Genomic DNA, 20,535 nt, shown 5'->3' with positions numbered 1-20,535 from the left:
GCTGGTGCATAAATCTACAGTTTACTTGACAATGTACATTGTATATATGCTTACATCGATGTAACTTGCAACACTTCGTTTTCAAATATAACAATTTAATGTATAGGAGAATATTTCTTACATTAAAGTTTTAGGATTCAGAGCTCAGAAAATTATCATCCTAAAACTAGCTATACTGTGAGCATTAGGCTCATAAAATTATACCCCAGCCTCTCATATGATAACAATGGCAAAGTCCATGTTTTCCAATGGGAGACCTGAAATATACATGTCATTTAGATCAAAAAGTAAAATGGAATTGAGGTGCGCAATGGAACTAAGAACGGATATTCTGTGAAAGTATCATTAAATCTCATTCCTGGTACAACAAGTAATAAAGATTCTGTGAAAGTATCGTTCAATTTCATTACATGCTATTATGGTACGTGTATAAGAGGAGTTGTGGATAAGAGATGGGTATAATTCCAAAGTGAAAGCAGATAACGGACGGACATACTAACCCCCCTGCTTTTCAAGCGGGGGTATAGTTTATTTCACAGATTCATTCAGAGCTATTTTATATTTTACCTTATTAACACATTAAGAACATCTAATATTCCCTAAAACAGATATAACCCTCTAGTGAACCATAATCCATAATGATAGGCGTCGGAAACAGATTAAAAGGTATATGCTTATTCAAATGGTGGAGGGGAGGGGCTAGAGTAAATCAAAGTACTCAGAAGTACAGAGAGCCGGGCTCATTTACAGAGTAGAATGGATTTCTTACACGAATCACGTTTATATTCTGATGAAAAAAAATATTTTAAAACTATCAATATAAATGATAAGACACTGACAGTGAGTTTTTCAATCCTAATACCACGGTCCGATTTTGTCAGAATCAGAATTAATCTGGTACCGCAGCAGAATGTAAACAAACAGGCCAGTCTGGTTCCCTCTTCTGCTTTACCTCGTATGTGTAGAGAACTACGGTAACACTGATTATCAAAAATCCTTACGCTAATGACTTATGAAGTTTGACTTATGAAGTTTTCAAAGTCATTACTACTATTGTTTATTTTATATAGATAAAACTTCGTTTTATTTTTGTTGCTTTATTTACCGTTTGTATTATCTCAAAAGCGGTTGAGAGTAAGAACTATATTTTTGCACGTAACTTTAAAATGGCGACTATGGGGTCAACATCCTGCCTTGAACAGGATCACATAAGCCGGCAATTGCTCTTTGAGCAATAAGCCCGGCTAAAAAGTGAAGCTCCAATTTTCAATACCTATATCATGTGTATCTTTTTTTAAAGAATGGGGATATAACACACCCACACACCCACACACCCACACATCCACACACACGGTTCCAATTCCGACGCCCATGAGAGAATATGCCTTTCATTCGCATCAACAACAAAACATCGGGATCGAGATTCCATTAAATTTAATCCACATAGAGGAAATGCAGGCTGAGAACATGGAATCGGAGAACGAAGTGTCTGAGTCAGCTACTCGGACAAGAGATAGCCATGATTGGTTATATCCAGAACTGTTGTCCGAGGAAAAACTTGTACAGATTCTCAGACAGGTTGGAGCTCATATATAAAAAGCAGGATTTTAAAATATGTCGGTACCTGGGCATCTTCATACATGCAGACGTACTTCTGGAACCCGCAGTGCTTTTTTTACTGTATTTGACCATATGGCTAGCGATAAATTACTGGATCCTGTTTATTAAAACCATTTTTCTTTATAGTTAGACATAATTATGCGGTTATTACAATTTTTGGTTAATTGATGAATGTTGACTTAAATTGCATCGATGCAGATGAACCTGTACCCATTTGAACATGTTGAACTCTGACACAATCACTAGATTTAGCAAGATATCTTGAGTCACCTACATAGCTTTATTAACCTACTTGAAGAAACTTCATTTAGCTGCTAAATAAATCACTGTATATGTACATTTCTTAAATTGCATTTTTTTTTCAAGCGAGCAGAAAATCACTATTTTTTTTTTAAAGCAATTTGAAAAACTGCATTGAAATACCTAACCAGGGCTGCATGTACCTAAACGAAGTAGCTAAATAAAGCTACAAAGATAAATAAAGGCAAAGAGCTACAGATCTATGCATTGTAAAAACCTTTGATTTACCCCACCAATTTTTTTTTTTTTCGCTCCTTTCAGGTATAATTTTTGGTAGTTTATGATTTTTTATGCTTTTAGAATGGTATCTGATAATTAATCATGTATTTGAATCCAATTATTGATACTTTATATACCTTTCAACACTGTCTTTACAAAAACTTTTCTGAGACACTAGCCAGTGGGGCTAGTGGATTTGACATTATTACTCATTCAGTGGTCTGAAAAAGTCCTCTAACGGATTTGGAATGGTGGTTTTAAAGATTCCCATTCTATGTCCACATCCTAAAATGGCCCTTCTTGAACTGTTGAAAGGTAAATATTAATAATTATTTAGGAAAAGGAGTTAAATGTATGGTTATAATTATCGGATATCATTTATAAATAAAGATGGGAAAAACATAAAATACTAGAAATAATACCTGAACAAGTGAGCGACAAACAATTGGCGGCATAAATCGAAGGTTTTTACAATGCATGGATATGTAACTCTCTGCTTTATCTGTCAGAACTTTCTCAAGCAGAGAGCTACAGCTAAGGTAATTCTAGCTAAGAAGCTAAATGTACTGGGCCTGTTGAAGTGACCGTAGTACTAAAATGAATGAGGCCTCAATTGGGATGATATTCCAAATATAAAGTTAACAAGCGTTCTTATCATCACTTTAGGACCGTAATTGATTTTTAACCTTACACACTGAGAATGTGGATCATATTTACTATAGACACAGGGCATTGCAAATGTCAAAAATGTGGTACCTTAAAACTTCCATGTAGAGATGTAAAAAAGTACACATCTATTGTAATTGCATGCCTGGGTAATTTTTGTATTGAGAATTAAGGTTCCATTTCACATTTTTTTCACAAAGTTTTTCCTTTGTTAACAGAGATTTATCAGACACAAAGATTTAACACAGTTGGACAAAGAGCAGCTGGTAGACCTGTACTATAAATACATCATCCCCCTCCCCCAGAGGACATACAGGAACAACCGGCGGGGCCGGGAAATGACAAAGAGACAGATTGTACAGGCAAAGAAAAGAAAAAGCAGCCTGAATGAAGCTGACAGTCCTGATAAAAAGTAAGATTATTGTTTTTAAGCAGTCATATGATTAGTGAAGTATATGTACCTCTGTAACATGGTAAATAATATATAATTCACTGCTTAAACATTATGTCAGTTACAGGTGCCCTCATCATGTAGTATTAAAATTAATATTTCAGATTCTGTAGATGATCTTTCATTTGAATATTAAATGATAGACACTTTGAAGTTGTTTATAGATATTTTATATATACCAGTAACTCTGAAGTATGTAACATTATATACAATATCATAATGCATTAATATTTGTAGGAAGGTGAAGAGTGCGGGCAGTGAATCTCGCTTCCTGACTTCGTTTAACCTCCCTTCATCAGGCTCAGGGGAGCGGATCAAGCCACCCCCCTCGTGTATTAACTTTGAAAAGAAAAAAATCAAGCTTAGCTCGGGCAGCACTTCATCCAAAGCAGCAACAGTGACAAAAAAATTATCAGAAGAGAAAACAAAAACGTCTTTAAAACTTAAGCAAAATGGAGGTAATTCAGAAAAGACTGACAATTCAGAATCCTCTAAAGCTACAGAACATACAAAGTCCGCTTCATCTCCAGAGAAAAGGACCATTAAGTTGATAAATAACTTGTCTTTATCAGCATCAGAGACGGCAAAGAAAAGTAAAGTTATTAAGGATGATGTGCAAGGGGGAAAAACTCCAGACAAACCTGAGGCAATGGTAAGTTCTAACAGTATCAAGGTTTTCAGAGTATCTTATCAAGTTACAGAGGAAAGCAAATTTTTAATAAATTTATATTTTTACATTTAAGTCTTACAATATATTACATGATTTTTTAAAAATATATATAGTTTGCAACTGGGTCACATGCTTTGTTTTATTTATTACAATATATTTTTATTTTATTATTTATTTATTTATTGTTTGTTTGTTTACAGGACACTTCACCTGAGAGCTCCTCAAAGAAGACTTTTAAAGTGAAGAAAGTTTCATGGCCTTGAAATGAACAATGAATAATTTATGATAGATTTTTTTAAAAAGGATATATTGAATAATGAATAAATTTGTAAGATTATCCAATATTGCTGAGAGAATTTAGAAAATACATCTACTACACAACTAGTGATCATTTTTTCATGATTGTACATCTGTGTGATTGATGATCTAGAGAGATGATTTGATCTCCACTTGGTTCTTTGGCTAAACTGGTACTAATAGTGCCTTAATGTCAAGAATTTTCAGCCACATGAATTGTACAAATTTCTAAATGTCAGGGTCAAATCAGGTTTCTGTATAAAAGTTTTGTTCAGTGCTTATTTCCCTCTTCTTATGGCCCAATCTGGTTAATTCTTCATTGAAAATAAGTGAATTAAGTCCACTCCAATTTTTTTTCTGTGTTAAGTGTCCATGGAATATTGGTTTTGAGGTTATGGACGAATTTATACTATCAACAAATGCAAAGCTTTGAAACTTGATTTACTCTGTTGGGGTCAGCATCTCACTTTTTCCAAGTGCCTGTGGTGTACTTAAAAATGATAATTTCATTACATGTAAAATAGTAAGTAATTCAGACTTTAGAGAAATGTTGACATAGAGATATGATTGTACCTAACTAACACATTGTATGTGAAGGTTAATATTTACTAAGTATGCCCCATTTAAATAAGGAATTATTCAGGGAAAATGTCATTCAAATAAAAAAAAAGAAATATAGGAGGGGATGCTTCAATTCCAAATACACTTTTTTCACTTTAAAGGTACTTGGACACAGATTTGAAGTCAATATTTTCTCTGTAATATTACGACTTAATTTTAATAGCATTTCACACAAAAATTAATTAAAAATCTTATTTCATTTAAAAGTTATTAAAACTTCAAATTTTTTGATGGGTTTGATTGACAGATCCTTGCACTTTCACAAATTTTAACCTTATTCTTAATCCTTAGGAAAAGTGGCAACCTTGATGTGTATTAATGAGAAATATTAAAACTTTTTATCCAGAAAAATAATTTTATTCAGAGTAGCAATATTAGAAAGCAAAACTCCTTCACAAGTATCTTCATTCCGAACTAAGAGTTGCATACAGAGTTTAGCAAATCGAGCATACTCATGTTATATTCACAGTTTTTGTAAACAGGGCATGAGTTCTGTTATTGTTTATGTTTACAATTCGCCAGGTGCATTCAATCGTCACAGTCTGCTTACCACAACTGCACGGACTGACAGTATATTGTGTGTTTGTTTTGCTTTCGAACATGTCTACTCTTAATTTTCTGGATCATAGGATTAATATTTTTCATTTATACAAAACGAGATTGTCACTTTTCCTAAGGATTAAGAATAAAATTAATTTGTGAAAGTGCAAGGATGTGTCAATCAAACCAGCCAAAAAATTTTAAATTTTAATATCTTTGATATGAAATAAGATTTTTTAATTAATTTTTGTGTGAAATGCTATTAAAATATATAAGTTGTAATATTATAGAGAAAATAATAACTTCAAATCTGTGTCCAAGTACCTTTAAAGTGTTCAATTTCATGAAAGGTACACTCCGACCAGGTTAGAGAAAGAACAGTCATTGAATAATTTTTTTTTTTCAAATGTAGAAACTTAATGAGGACTTCTTAATAAACCCGAAATTTTCACTTGATGAATAAATAACAAGTATTTTTTTTAAATATTAATCAGAAGATTTTAGTCATCAGAGCTGTTGTGGTGACATTAGTAGTTAAAACATCAACCTAGATTTTTGTTTGGACTACAGTGACATTTCTGATCAATATAATGAAGCACATGACTTAAATTCCCCCTGGGTTAATTGTTTTTAAATCATTGTAATTATGACAAAATGCCAAGAATGTTGCAAGTGTGCCCTACTGATTTCATGACATAATTTTGAAATTCATCATTGATGCATGCACATTCCCTCAACTCTTCTTGGAAAACCCCCTCGGCATATTAGTCCAACAGCTGCTTACACCAGTCATGACAATCTTCTCAATATTTTTTTAAAAGAAAACAAAAACAAAAATACTTCAGAGTATTGTTCATTTATTTTGCAATCTAGATTAAATGAAAATATTTATATCAGCTGAAAAGTCTTGTTACAATGAATACACTTTTGAAGGATGAAAGCCCTAGCTCCAACTGTTCAAAAGTTATGACCAAGGTTAAAGTGTGGTATTCTTTTTGTAAAAGTAGGTCAAACTCCAAGGTCAAGTGGTCAAATTTGGTGGTACCCATAGCTCCACTGACCCAATCCATAGTTATGGGTAAGGTTAAAAGTTGACAACAGAGAGACGAACAGATAAACAGACATACAGGACAAAAACAAAATACCCCCGGTGTCTTTCGATCCGGGGGCATATATATTATGAAGTAGTAATAATTAGATTAAAATATTTGTTATTCGTTACAAACGAAGTGGATTGAAAAAAATACAATATTATTTATACGCGGCCTATAATCGTTCTCTCAATAGGTCAAGGTACCGGCTTACATTGTAGCAACCTTGACCTTTTTTATTAATATAAATTAATGCATCAGTACACTGCTGGCAAATTGGTAATTAAACAATATATCATTAGTCATGTGCTTTCGGTTTTTGCACGAAATATATAAATTGTTCAACACACTATACAACCAATGTACAATTTGAAAGTGCTTTAAATGATAGACAAATTTTAAAATAATAATTTTTGGAATTTTCACAACTACAGGTGGGTTAACATTGTCGTATATTTTCAGTACGCTTAATTTAACTCATCGGTTAATATTAAAAATGTTTGGAATTTGATGAGCAAATTGTGCCTCGGGTATCATACGGCAAGTTGAGCTGGATGATCTGATCGATACCTGTTATACTTAAAAATTAAAGAATATGTGGAAAAACAGACATAGATGGAAAATAATGTACTGTATCAACTCTTACAGCACTAAAAACAAACTGTTTCCATGCTTTTAAATTTTTGAAAAGTTAAATTTTAATTTGCATTCTTTTGTGAATTCTGTTCTAGTCGAAGAACCCGGTATGTCCTTGACCGCATGTCTCCTTGGCATCATGCTCACAGCTACAGTCCTTTTGGATGGCCTTCCAGTTTCTAGTAAGTATACAGTAAGCTTTCATGCAGCTGCTGAAGTTTGCATCTGATATCCATATGTGCATGCCAATCTGATTAAAATCAGATCCTTAATTTGATCCGTTCACATAGATTGCTACACATGTAAGGGGATCAAAGTATCTGATTTTAATCAAATTGATGTGTATATGCATTCATACATATAAAGAATTAAAAATTCATTTTGTTTATCAGTGGATTACCCCCCGATTACACAAATACACATGTATATAATTGTATATTCTTATATTCCAGAGCCAAATGGACCAGGAAAAGCAAAATTGTTTTCTTACGCCGAGTTTGGTTTTTGTCTGGAGAAGCATCTGAATGGATCCACCGTCTGTACAGAATTCGCCATGGAGTGCATGGATTATTGTAACTCACTACAACCCGTGAAAATTTGACTTTATAAAACTCTTTCAGAGTTGTCCATCTTTAATACTGATTGAAATGATTCAAATCGTTGCATATGAATAAAATAAAAAATATGACACTCTTCTGCAAACATTTAATTAAAAATGGAAGGATGGCATAAGAGGTGAAAGTTGAATAAAAAATATTTTTAAGGAAAGACAGTCTACAGAAAATATTTTCATTATGCAGGAAAAATCCTGACAGTCTATTACACCATTATACCCGATATAATATATTTCAAGAGTTTTATACTTGATTATCATCTACATGTACATGAATGCATGGCTCTCTGTTGTAGAGTAGGATTTCCCCTAGAGTACTCTAGAAAATGAAAATCTCACACTGGCTCTTACACACTCACTCAGAGTAGGATCTCCCCTTCTTATAGACAATATAAACCACACCCGCAATATTTTGTACAGTGTATAAAAAATTAACGACAAACTGATTTTTAAATGGTAAATGAATGTTTTTCTACTTATGTAGTGACAATTTTTTTAGCATAAATTGAGTATAAATTTCAAATCATGGAGTCTCAACACAAATATTTCATTTTTTATAAAAAAAAAATTGTACGTGTAAAAATTCTCTGAATCGATGTTTTGGCAAAAATTAGATATAGCTCAACATCTTTATTCGTTAAGAAAAAACATTTCGGACTGAAAATATTTAAAAATTGAAAAGGTCGTAATTCCGTAAAAATTATTGAAGCGAAATAATATGCAAACTTGAACTTTAACTCATCACGATACACCCCCAAACCAAAAATAAGGTCAATATCTTCAAACATTCAAAAAAAGGTGCGGAAAACCATTTGGGACAGACAGAGGGACAGCCTGACAGACAGACGGACGGACAGACGAAGAGCAAACCCATATAGTTTCATCGATTTGTTTGATCTAAAGAAATGATTTAACAGTTGCTGAGAAAAATGAGATTTAAAATTTTTATTTTTCGTGTACGTATGTTTAATACATCTGGTCACCATTTTTTAAAAGAAGGGTGTAACAATGAATCGCCCTTCCCCCTTCAAAACATAAGTACAACACAGCATTTATAATTGGGGGGGGGGGGGGTAATTGGCTCTGGGGGAATCACACTCTATACTACACAGAATAGGATTTCCCCTCGGAAAATTGACTCTGGTGTGGGATTTCCGTAAGTGAAACTCTGCTCTATATTAGTTTTCCGGGAGGAAATCCAACTCTAGAGCTAGTTTTCCGGGGAAAAACATTTTGAGGAGGAAAGCCTACTCTACAAGACCCCCAATAATTTTGCCAATATATCTTTTTCTTGCCTGTCAAGGAATTTTTGGTAGTTGATAGTGTCCCCAAATGATAATGTATTGCTGTGCTCCCCAAACTGAAATTGCTTCCTACTGGCCTGAAATGTAGAGTTGAATGAAATCAGGGGCCAATTTTACATAAGAATTCTTTAACGTGGGGATCCGGGTTAAAACAGGTCCTCAGTACCCCCTTGCTTGTCGTAAAAGGCAACTAAATGGGGCGGTCCTTCGGATGAGACCGTATAAACCGAGGCCCCGTGTCACAGCAGGTGTGGCACGATAAACATCCCTCCCTGCTCAAAGGCCGTAAGTGCCGAGCATAGGCCTAAATTTGCAGCCCTTCACCGGCAATGGTGACGTCTCCATATCAGTGAAATATTCTGGAGAGAGACGTTAAACAGTATACAATCAATCAATCTAACGAGTAAGACTAAGTTAATTTACGCTATTTTAAATTAAATTAATTATAACAGGAATTTAATCTTTTTAAAAAGAATTTGAGGAAATATTTTTAAACTAGGGATTTCAATTGGGATAATTTTGCAAAATTTCAGTCAGCTAGAGTTTATGGTCTTGGTCATGAATTACTAGTACATGCATTTTGCAAAATAAACCTCAGGCCTCAAGACCATAGACTGAGAACAGATCTGAGTCAAATATTTCAAATAACAAATATTTTCAATTAGGCCAAAAAAATAATAGTCTTGTTTCCTGCTACCAGCCTGAAAAAAATAGGGTAGGTAGGTAGGGAAATTATTAATTTTTATTTTTCTTTTTTATTTAATTTTTTCTGACGGTGTTTCTTTAGATATGTTCTAATACAAGATCAAATTAAACATGTCATAGGTCAATGCTGCCTTTTAAAATAAAATTTCATGTCTTAATTTTGATACACAACTCAAATGGTATTTTTATGAAAGTCTTTATTTAAAACATAGAATTTTTATGAAATACCACTTGAATGTTTATTTTTTTAAGTTTTGGAATAAACATGAAATTCCAAAAATGACAAAAAAAAAACTATTTTCAATTATTTTTATTTTTGGCCTTATTAATTATGAGACTTTTTAGGGAGACGCAGATTTTTGATTATGGACAACATTTCCAGTTTTATACCATTTCAAGCTATTTTTTTGCCTTCCACCATCAGAGCTAACAACCAAAGTCCGTTTTCTATTTAGGAACTTTTATTGTGTATGGATATTTTTGAATGCAAATACATCATGTATTTCACTTTAAATATCATTCTAAAACACAATAAAAATATGAAGTTTAACCTTTACAAAAAGATGTTACATCTCAGCAATAGGACTTCATTACTGATTGACATTTATTGCATCTCCTTTGCACCTGGCCTCTGCGTTTGGTCACTATGTATAGTTAAATAGGTAGCTATTGAAGACTATTCCTTATCTGTGCCTTTTTTGGTCTGCCTGGTCCTTTTCTCTCCTTAAACTTGACCTTGAACTTTGATTGCTGAACGTTTTCCCTTCTCTCTAACTCGGCTGTCATTTGAGGTCTGGGTCTGGACTTTTTGGATTTCCCTCCTTTTGTTGTTTTCCCTTTTTTCGCTGACTTTCCATGCTTGGCTGTGTTGCTTGGCTCTTCCTCTGTTAAGGTGGGCATGCTCAGTAAGAAACTGCCAGCATCTTCATTGTCATTCAAAGATTCATCTTTGATTTCTTCTTCATCTGCAATTAATAAATATATTATTTGATTAAAAGCCCCTCACAACAGAGTTGGTTATTAATTTATATGTACTGTAGAAGTACTTTCTTCCGCGTTGTATTAATTTAAGCTATGTACCCGGTCACTCATTTTCCGCGGAAATTTGTCCAAGTGTACTTAATATAAATACGAGGGTTGATCCAAAAGTTCGTGGAATTTCATCATATTTTATTTATTATTCAGTGGAATTGGTTGAAAATTACAAATGAAAATATAGACACTTGATGAATAATTTAAATTAAAAAACATTTTAAATATCTTCGATAGTACCTTTATGGCAGTTGCCATAGAAACGGTTGTTTGGAAATGCGGGGGAGACATTAACGCGTTTATTGTCATATAAATTCTTAATTCCTGAAATAAGAATTAAACCGCCCTATGTGGAATATAAAACGAAAATTATGTCATTATTACGATTGCTTGATCTTTTATAGACCTTTGTGCGAGAGTTTTACTAATTTCACTGGATATTTAGCTTATAAGTTGATGATTTATTGCTCATCTTTAAGTTGTTAGATAACGTCAAATTTCGGTCAAGTCATACGTTTTGTGAAAATCCCGGGATCACTCTATCTTAAACGCGTATATTATTGACATAGGCTTGGGAAAAATGCATTTAGTTACTGGTTTTCCAGTGGCATAAGAAATTTAAGAAACATAGAACTTCCATGGACGTTAATAAAAGGTGTGGTCGCTTTTTAGAGGCTCTGTTTAAGTACATATCCCCCTAAACAAATTAAAAGCGTTAATGGGCGTTGTCGGCTGCCGTACTGTTCTCGACATTGCTACTGAAATTGGAACATCATATGGAAAGATGGGTAGTGTTTTGAAATATGAGTAAAAAAATGAAGATAAGTTGGTGCGAGAGGATACTCAGGCTTTTCTTGAGAAAAAAAATGGAGAAAAGGGCAGCATTTCGTAGAATTGCGTATTAAAATTGGACATTTGGGCGAGATGCTTCTATAACATGACGTGACATATCTAACTTGACATTACGTCGAAGTCTCCCCCGGGTTTCCCAACTATCCGTTTTCAGAAAGCTCGTGAGACCTTATTGGTAATTGGAAAGTAGTGAAATTTTCCAATATTGTTGCATTATGACTCTATATTATGAATATGCCTATTGATTGATTTCATCAAATTACGATAAAATTTTAGAAAGAAATTCCACGAACTTTTGGATCAACCCTCGTATAAGGCATATAGTGACAGTCTAAGAAATCCGCGTAATTTTCTACCCACGGATTAAACAGAAATTGAGATTCCGCGGAAATGACCCCATGGAAAAAAGTACATCTACAGTAAATTAAACATTTTTAAATAAGCGTTTGGAAACAAAGTGAAAGGGGGGAAACTAAACCTAAGACAATTACCGGTAACATTCAGAGGACAAAGCCATAATTTTTAATGCCTTTATTATGTCTATCTTTGCAAATAAAGGAGGATAAGACCCCCCACCACCACCCAGCCATCTGGTTATGAACTTCTGATGCCTACTATGTTAAAATCATTAAAGGATGTTAAATTATCTCAAGTCAAATTGTAATAAAATCTGAAAATGTTGGTAGAAAAAAATTCATATAATCAAGAAATTTTCATATAATCAAGCTCGCCAAATCATTGTAAATCTTTTCAATACCTGTTATTTCAATATTACTGTAACATATATTTATGAAATAGATAGTTGACTGTTGAGGGAGGTAAATTTTTGTTGCACATGCTGCATGTGTTGCATGAAGAGACTCATGCATTCATACATGTATCTTCTATCGTGTCTATGAAATATTAAATTTTGAACTAAACTATCCATTCCTTGGTGACTTAAAGCTGACATGAATTCTTAAAAACGCAACATTTTCATCTATGTACGACTTGTTTCATACCAACTATAGCCGTATTCCGCCATATTTCTTTCAGATACCTTGTCTCATTGTAACGATATGCGCTCGTTACACTTGATTTTTTGGAGAGAATTAAGAGCCCTCTCCGATTTTTTTTTTTTTTTTTTTTTGGGAGAGGGCTACAACTCCTTAGGATCTCTATAATGGCGCAGAATATATATCACACGGATTTCTCAAATTATCAGTAAACGGCTATTTTATTATTAGCTCTTACTGCTCCAAATATGTAATTATGCAAAACATAAATCGTTTATTCACAACGACCCATATATCGGTTATTTTTCGTGTGTGTCACCAGCTTAACTTGAATTTATCCGCCATGTTTACTGACCTTGATGGATTGTATTTTGGGACAGCCAATGAGAATTTAGGTTCTATAGGAGCGGATCTACTAGGAATTCCCTTATTTTAAGCATACGTATCGCTGTTTGCGCAAAAATAACACTTGAAATGGTTTTATTTATCGATGTTTTTGTCTTAAAGCACATCGTTTATAAACATCGACATTTGCTTTATTTGGTTGTTCCAAATTTCAAGCGAAAGTCTTTTTATATGAACTGTCATGGCTGCTGAATATTGCAGCTGGGAAAGACACAGATTTATTTTACATGGTTTTCGAGTTTAACAGGCTATGTTGTTGACAGTGAATAAAAATTCCGTCTTATAAGAAGTAAGTTTAATGTAAAAATAATTTATTTTGCCTCCAATCACCCGTATCAAAAAAATATATTTGCACCATTACGGAGATCCTAAGGTGTTGTAGCCCTCTCCAGAAAATATCAGATAAAAAAAATCGGAGAGGGCTACATTATTGCAGCTACTCCGATGGTAAAGCATATTAGAACACAAGATGTGATCAAGACATTTCAAAAACAAAATAAACAGCATAATAATCATATTTTTGAATGATTATTGATTTGAATCAAAAGAAAAAAATGCAAGTTTGGAAGGTAATTTAGAGCTTTATTTTTAATGCTTTATGCAGAATAAACTTGAAATAAAAAAGCAATAAAATTTGCAAACACATTTTGAAATTATATCATGTATATGGAACAAATCAACCAAGGATTTAGCAGGCATATCTGTGTAAACGTACCCATACCTGGTAATAAGGTTACTGCATCGGTTCGAAGATGTGCACAAGTCAAGTGAAATACAAATTCCATTTATTGAAATATGGTAAACTCTCCAATAGTAAACACACTGTCATTACTCCGTACACAACCTTAGCACGACGATACACTTAGTCCGATGATCATATTTTGTTCAGGGAAAATATCAAAAGTGGAAAGAGAAGTTATTTGGTATTTGCGCGGCTGAAACTGATGTTCATAAGTTATAATTGTGAATTGTTTATCTACACGTAGTTCTAATATACGTTCTATACAAAGTCATGTATATAGTCTGCAGTTGGTCTGCAAAATTCATTTGTCAATTATAACTGATTATTTTAGTACTAATCTCAAATCTAAACAAAGTAATTTGATGTAGCTATAATTTACTTCAAATCTTAAAAGCAATTAACCAGAATACAAATTTTTATGTGTACATCTATACATTCTTTAACACATACACACACGGGTAAACATTTAGGCATTTGATTTTTTGGACTGTAAATGACATGACATTTAAATATTCTAGGAAGACAGACATTTCTGCCGAATTCAGTTTTGAGATTTTTTTAAAATGTGTCACTTCTCACACATTTTGAGGAATGTAACGGTTTTATAATTATGTTGTTAAGGAAGTATCAACCCTGCCTGATAGTCTAGGCATTTTTTTTAATATATATATATATATAAATAATTTCTGTAGGTGAATTTGGGAGATAATTTTAAAAGCTAGGGTGGAATTCCAATATTTATTATTTATTCTTTTGTATATTGAAGTCTGTAACCACCCGTTGGGGCAACGATAGGCAACGATAGGTATAAAATCCTACGCACTTTGGGCTATACCATTTATTATGCCTTAGGACAGATCACGGATTTTTTTCAGGCGGGATGTCGAAACTTCATAAATTGAATAATAAATTTACTTTGGACAGGAAATTAACCCAAACGCCCAAATTGAAAGAGAAACTAGACGTACATGTATTATGAGCAATGAACTCACTAAATGATACCCCCTGCCTCCCATATGGTTATAATGGCAAAGTCCATATTTCGCTAAAACCATACGTGTCAGATCAAAAAGTAAATTAGGAGGTGCATAATGGTAATATGTAATAAACTTAAGATTCTTCGAAAGTTTCATTAAATATCTCTAAGTGGTGTAAGAGGATTTACGGACAAGAGATGGGTACCCCAAAGCGTAACAGACAGACGAACGGACATAACGATTACCTCCCACTTTTTCAGGCGGGGGATATAATAAAGGTGAAATATAAATCACAGGAATGGGAACATTGGGAACTTTCTCGAATAAAATTTTAATGTGTCGAACTTGGACAACAGACAAGAGAATTTTTAAAAAGCTAGTTTTACATGTAGGTAGAATGTGGAATTCTCCTTTACTCTCTCTTCCTATATGCTTTTTCTAATAATCATTAATTATTTATGTCTAGAAATTTAATTCACATTAAATTCTATTTTCATTATCATTGTACCAAAGAATTAAACTCGTTTATTATACATGGTATAATGTTTTTGACCCGTCAGTCAGTCTTTTTTTTTTTTTTTTTTTTTTGGTCAGCGCAACTTCTCATAAACCACTGAACAGAGTTTTGCCGAACTTTGCAGATATTTATAGGAGACAATGTGTGTGTAGATTTGCACATCACCAGGAAATTCCGAATTCTTTATTTTTCCCGTTTTACATTTAAATTTTGGCCATATCTTGAATATAGAGGTCTTTGTCAGCACAACTCCTCATAAACCGCTGCACACAATTTCGTCAAACTTTGCAGATATTTAGGACACAATGTGTATAGATGTGCATATTACAAGGAAATTACGATTCCTTTATTTTTTTCTGGGAATTTCAGCACTTTGACTTTTGGGGGAGCGTTGGGTATGTGAACGTTCACATTTTCTTTCATAATAAAATTATAAATAACTTTAAATCAAATTATATTAGGTCTAATAAAGCCAATACACAGTATTTATTTGATAATAATTGATCATAAAGAAATCCAATCTGTTTCAGACGTTTTTCTTATATTATTTTTATGAGAGTGTTATGCATGTTTCATTACACCCCCCCCCCATATCACGGGAAAATATCTTCAAAAGGTGAAGGATTCGTAATAATGCCTGCTTTTTTTTATGAATTTGATGAAGTTAAACCATGTACTTAACCGTAAATTTTATTTACAACATGTACAGACAAGAGTAATGTTTATTTTTTAAAAAATCACTTGCATTTTTTTTTCAATCAACCCCACTGAGCTTTCAACCTTTGATATTTTCCCTGACCAAATAAAATGATCATGGGCCACGTGTGTCCAAGCATCTTTTACTGTTGAGTTAGCAATGGATTACATGACTTCTGAGATGCATTTTTCAATAAAAGTAAAATAGGATAATTCTTTCGACATGTGCACATCCCTGTAACGATAGCAGTAGTCAGGTAAATGTTTTTATCACTGCCTTTGACGCGTTTTCTCGACCTGCAAGGGTGTTTGATGTACATGTATGTATTCCGTGTTCGTTTATTTTCTATATTGCAGCAAATGCATTCAAAAATAATTTAATTCTCAGTATAGTTCTATTTTTTGTTGAATTTTTACTTTTCAAACATGTATTTGGTCAGTTTATGAACTTCTAAAAACTTTGTTATCGGAGATGTGTACATGTCGACAGTCAGGCTTACTCAAGTGAAGCAATCGTACAAGGCTATATATAGCAGGTACAGGTGACCAAAAATTTTCAATTAAATATGGCGGAATCAAATATATATGGCGGACAAGGCGTACAGGAATGTAGTAAGTCGTACAAAGATGAAAAATGATGGCTTTTTAAGAGTTCATGTCAGCTTTAATATGCTTAAGATAAAGAGAATTAAGAATTAAAAATCAAAAAAATATATATCACACCTTCATTCTGGCTGCTTTCGTGGTCTAACTCTTGTTTTCTGCTTTGTACAACTCCATATGTCTTCTTCCTCCTTTTCTGTGGACTTTCCTCTGTTTCACTGATATCTTCTTGAGTTTGTCTGTGTCTCCTTGACCTGCTAGGTTTTGCCAGCTTTTTATATGCTCTAGACTTCACAGAAGACTGTCGAGATGTCCCTTCTCCTAAACGCAAAAACACAGAATAGTCCTCATCACGCTCACCATCCGACTCCGTCTCTGGGGCGTGTTTTCGTGGGTGGAGGGAAGCTTTTCTTTTATCCTGATAGGTAATTAGAGCTTTTGTAATGCTTGGTACTAAGTCCTGCTGAATAACATCCAAGGATTTAGCAGGCATATCTGTCTCATTCTCGCCACGGGCAATATTTTTATGGTTCTCCATGGCAACCTTCATGTGATGATAATGTTGATGGACCGCTGCCAACTGTTCTAAGACGTCGGTGGAGAACAAATCGTACAGCATGCTCTGCTCCTCTTTAAATTCCTCACGAGTGGAAGCATCATCCACGACAGTATCACTCTTATTAGGGTACACATGGGATTCTGTTGCACAAAATTCAAATGCGTCAAAGTACCTCAACTTATGAAAAATAAATTCAACATCTAAATGTTCTTGTGAATGAGCTTCATTCTGGAATTCCAATATTTGAATCCAAGTGTCTGAGGTAACGCGAATTTTTCGCTTTCTAATGGTTGGTTGTATAGTGTATATTCCAAACAAGATATACAAAGCACCGACTCGAATCTGAAAACTGTATGGAGGTAAATAAAATTTTAATGCAATCTTTAAACACTCGTCTATGAAGTCCTGTAATTCTCCTTCATCTTGGCGCCCTGCGTAAATCTGGGAAAATTTCATGTCTCTCCAAATTGTAGAGAATTCTTCATATCTAACGGAGTCCGTTTCTGTAAACCGTTTTAATAGGGCTTCATAATCTGTCCTAACCCCCTTTCCTGGATTGTATATAGGCTTCATTGTCTTTAAACAGCGCTAAGCTTACACTAAAAACTTAAAAATACTTCGACTCTGTAGTCTACTTTCTCTTTTACCTTTTGCTGTTACATTTTTAGTAAGTTGTTCCAAAGTAAATTCGTGTATAGAAAATATAGTTAAACTGTTTTGACTAAGGCATTTATAAACAATACACTGATAAAGTCAGATACAATATACAACATATACATAAAGAAGAGTAATTCTCCCATTTAGTATATTGGTGGTATTTTTAAGATTTATAGGCATAAACATTAAAGTAGTAGATTAATTAAAATGTAACTGAATTATTAATAGCAATAAAACTTAATAGCGATTATTTAGCACATAGGCCTACCGTTTCGTGATTGAGTTCGACTTTCCACTCGGCGGGCAGAGTTTTGACGCTGTTTACGGAGCTAAATGAAAAACAAGACATGCATGCCATATATGGTTGAGTAGATAAATTATCATAGAAGACAATGGTAAAAAAAAAAGTTTGCCAGTGCATTTAATCTGAAAGTGTAGATGATTGCGTTTCTGAACAAGACATGCATGCAGGGGCATATATGGTTGGGGGCCTGGCCCCCCACTTTTTTCCCAACCTTACCTGTACTATAGCAAATGTTAATTGAAAACCTGGTTGCCCCAGTTTTAGAATGTACCGAAAATGAAGTATTAAATTGGTACTGAAAGTAGTTGATGCCAAAAAGTGCATTTAATCCCCACCACCACCACCACGAAATAGGATATATATATTTTTCCCTGCGCTTGTCAACTTTTTCAGGTAAGTAAAAAAAAATTTTCTCCGGCTGGCCCCCCCCACTTTCAAAAACGATGCTACGCCACTGGTGTAAATCGGAGTTAGATACCTTGTGTTATTATTATACTATAGGTTAAAAATTTATTTCCGAAACAAATGCCTGTGGATAAAACAAGCTAATTTTCCCCATCATGTGCGCACTTAATGTTTTATTATTTTGTTGAAAAGAAGTACTGTTGCTTTACAATAAAAAAAAAGAAGACAAAATCGGGCGCGGAACTTTTTTTACAGGGGTGGGGGGTCCAACAATATTATCAGATGACAGACTCATACAGCCGGTGTAATAGTTTTGACATGTTTTAAACAGACTCAATCAACGCGCGATAATAAACTCCTCAAACCTTTATAAAAATTGGAGGTAGGAGAAATTAAGACAGTTTCCTTAATTTTTTTTTTTTAATACAGAAACCTTTTAACTCTGAAAATCCCATGCGGAGCACCCCTCCCTCTCCCGACCACCACCACCAAAGAAAAATAAATAAATACAAGATGTGTTTGTGAAACACTATGCGCCCGGCGACAAAAAAGTTCTAAAAAGCAATTTTTAGCAAATGGGTCTCGGTCAAGGTCACACAATCATTATCCTTGTTGTCAGTTGAAAGTGTTTAATTAGTGGAGTATGCATACCAAATATGAAGTCTTATCTCTCACGGTTCAAGAGTTATGGCGAAAATTAAAAAAAAAGAAGCTATTTTTAGCATATAGGCTACAGTCAAGGTCACAAGATCATTGACCTTGGTGTTAGTTGAAAGTGCTTAATTAGTGGAGTATGCAACCAAGTAAAGTCTATTTTTAAAAGGTATGGCATTCATATTTTTAGTGTAAAGGTCACAGTCAAGGTCACAACGTCATTGACCTTGGTGTCGCTTGAAAGTGTTTAATTAGTGGAGTATGCATGCCAAAGATGAAGTCTCTATCTCTCACAGTTCAAAAGTTATGTCGAAGGTTAAAGTTAACAACAGACAGACAAACAGATAAACAGACAGACGAACAGATAAACAGACAAACAGACAGACAGGACAAAAACAATATGCGCCCCGAATAAATTCGGACGCATAAAGATTAATTTGCCACCATGTATGCTATCTAGCCATAGCTATCGTTCGATATTGAATCCATAAATCGTTATAATTAAAGGAGATGTGTATGGCACGCCAAATTCACAAAAATGAGATAAACCTAGTTTCACATTTGATAAAATAGGTTTATCGACTGTAAACTATAGTTTACAAACCGTAAACTATAGTTAACGATTCGTTAAGTATAGTTTTCATCTGTAAAACTATATTTAACGGTTGTTAACTATAGTTTACGAATGATAATCTCTGTAATAGGCGTTAACAATAGATTTTGTTGATAAACATAGATTCACGTTTGTAAACTATAGTTTACAATCGTAAACTATACTTAAGAGTTGTTAATCATAGTTTCACAAATCGTGAAACTATATTTATTAGATCCTTAACTATAGTTAACGGTTTGTAAACTATAGTTTACAAATCGTGAAACTGTATTTATCAGATAATCTATGTTTTGCAATCGCAAATGATTGTTTTCAGTGTTAAGTATAGTTTACGGTTGTGAAACATAGATTATCGCGTTAACTATGGTTTACGGATGTAAAATATAGATTAACGTTGTTAACTATAGTTTACAGTCCGTGAACTATAGTTTACAACCGATAAACCTAGTTTATCGACTGTGAAACTAGTTTAGCTCATTTTTGTGAATTTGGCGTGCCATAGATGTTGACAAAATGATACATGGGCAATATGCCTATCCATACGCCCGCTTTCTTTCTTTCATCAACAATCTGGCTCTCCCTATTGCACACGTCAACAATTTCTTAATGGAATAAAAATTGATTTTCAGACAAAGAAAAATGACTTTATTTACACCTCTGTATACAGAAGCGCCAGATTGTGTGTTTGTTTAATGATGTTATAATGGCTTGCGTACGGTTAGGGTGAACGTGAAATATTGTTTTGTCAACTTGACAACTTGCGGTGTGCACATGCACGTCAAGGCTCTTAT

At 33.7% G+C, this 20,535-nt stretch overlaps 2 protein-coding genes and 1 long non-coding RNA gene across 3 annotated transcripts; 2 read left to right on the top strand and 1 right to left on the bottom strand.

The window, feature by feature from the left end:
- The first annotated feature begins 1,437 nt into the window (after positions 1-1,437).
- On the top strand, positions 1,438-4,624 carry LOC134281902 (ashwin-like). The gene is made up of 4 exons (XM_062764329.1): positions 1,438-1,578; positions 3,024-3,217; positions 3,494-3,908; positions 4,127-4,624. The coding sequence occupies exons 1-4, from the start codon at positions 1,453-1,455 to the stop codon at positions 4,187-4,189; spliced, it is 798 nt and encodes a 265-aa protein (XP_062620313.1). The 5' UTR covers positions 1,438-1,452; the 3' UTR covers positions 4,190-4,624.
- A 2,185-nt stretch (positions 4,625-6,809) lies between these two features.
- Positions 6,810-7,773, top strand: LOC134281901 (uncharacterized). Its single transcript, XR_009995188.1, has 3 exons — positions 6,810-6,909; positions 7,207-7,293; positions 7,564-7,773. It is a non-coding gene; the product is annotated as an uncharacterized LOC134281901 (long non-coding RNA).
- Positions 7,774-10,191: 2,418 nt separating this feature from the next.
- Positions 10,192-17,757, bottom strand: LOC134281922 (snRNA-activating protein complex subunit 1-like). The gene is made up of 2 exons (XM_062764347.1): positions 16,673-17,757; positions 10,192-10,698 (listed from the first exon to the last, which is right to left on the bottom strand). Exons 1-2 carry the CDS (start codon positions 17,682-17,684, stop codon positions 10,400-10,402), a joined length of 1,311 nt encoding a protein of 436 aa, XP_062620331.1. The 5' UTR covers positions 17,685-17,757; the 3' UTR covers positions 10,192-10,399.
- Positions 17,758-20,535: the final 2,778 nt, after the last annotated feature.

This window comes from Saccostrea cucullata, unplaced genomic scaffold (genome assembly GCF_032062105.1).
Source record: "Saccostrea cucullata isolate Sc308-1 unplaced genomic scaffold, CSIRO_AGI_Scuc_v1 ctg616, whole genome shotgun sequence".
Classification (NCBI taxonomy): Eukaryota; Metazoa; Mollusca; class Bivalvia; order Ostreida; family Ostreidae; genus Saccostrea; species Saccostrea cuccullata.
The sequence above is the reverse complement of the archived record's forward strand: the minus strand, read 5'-3'. Positions and strand labels throughout refer to the sequence as shown.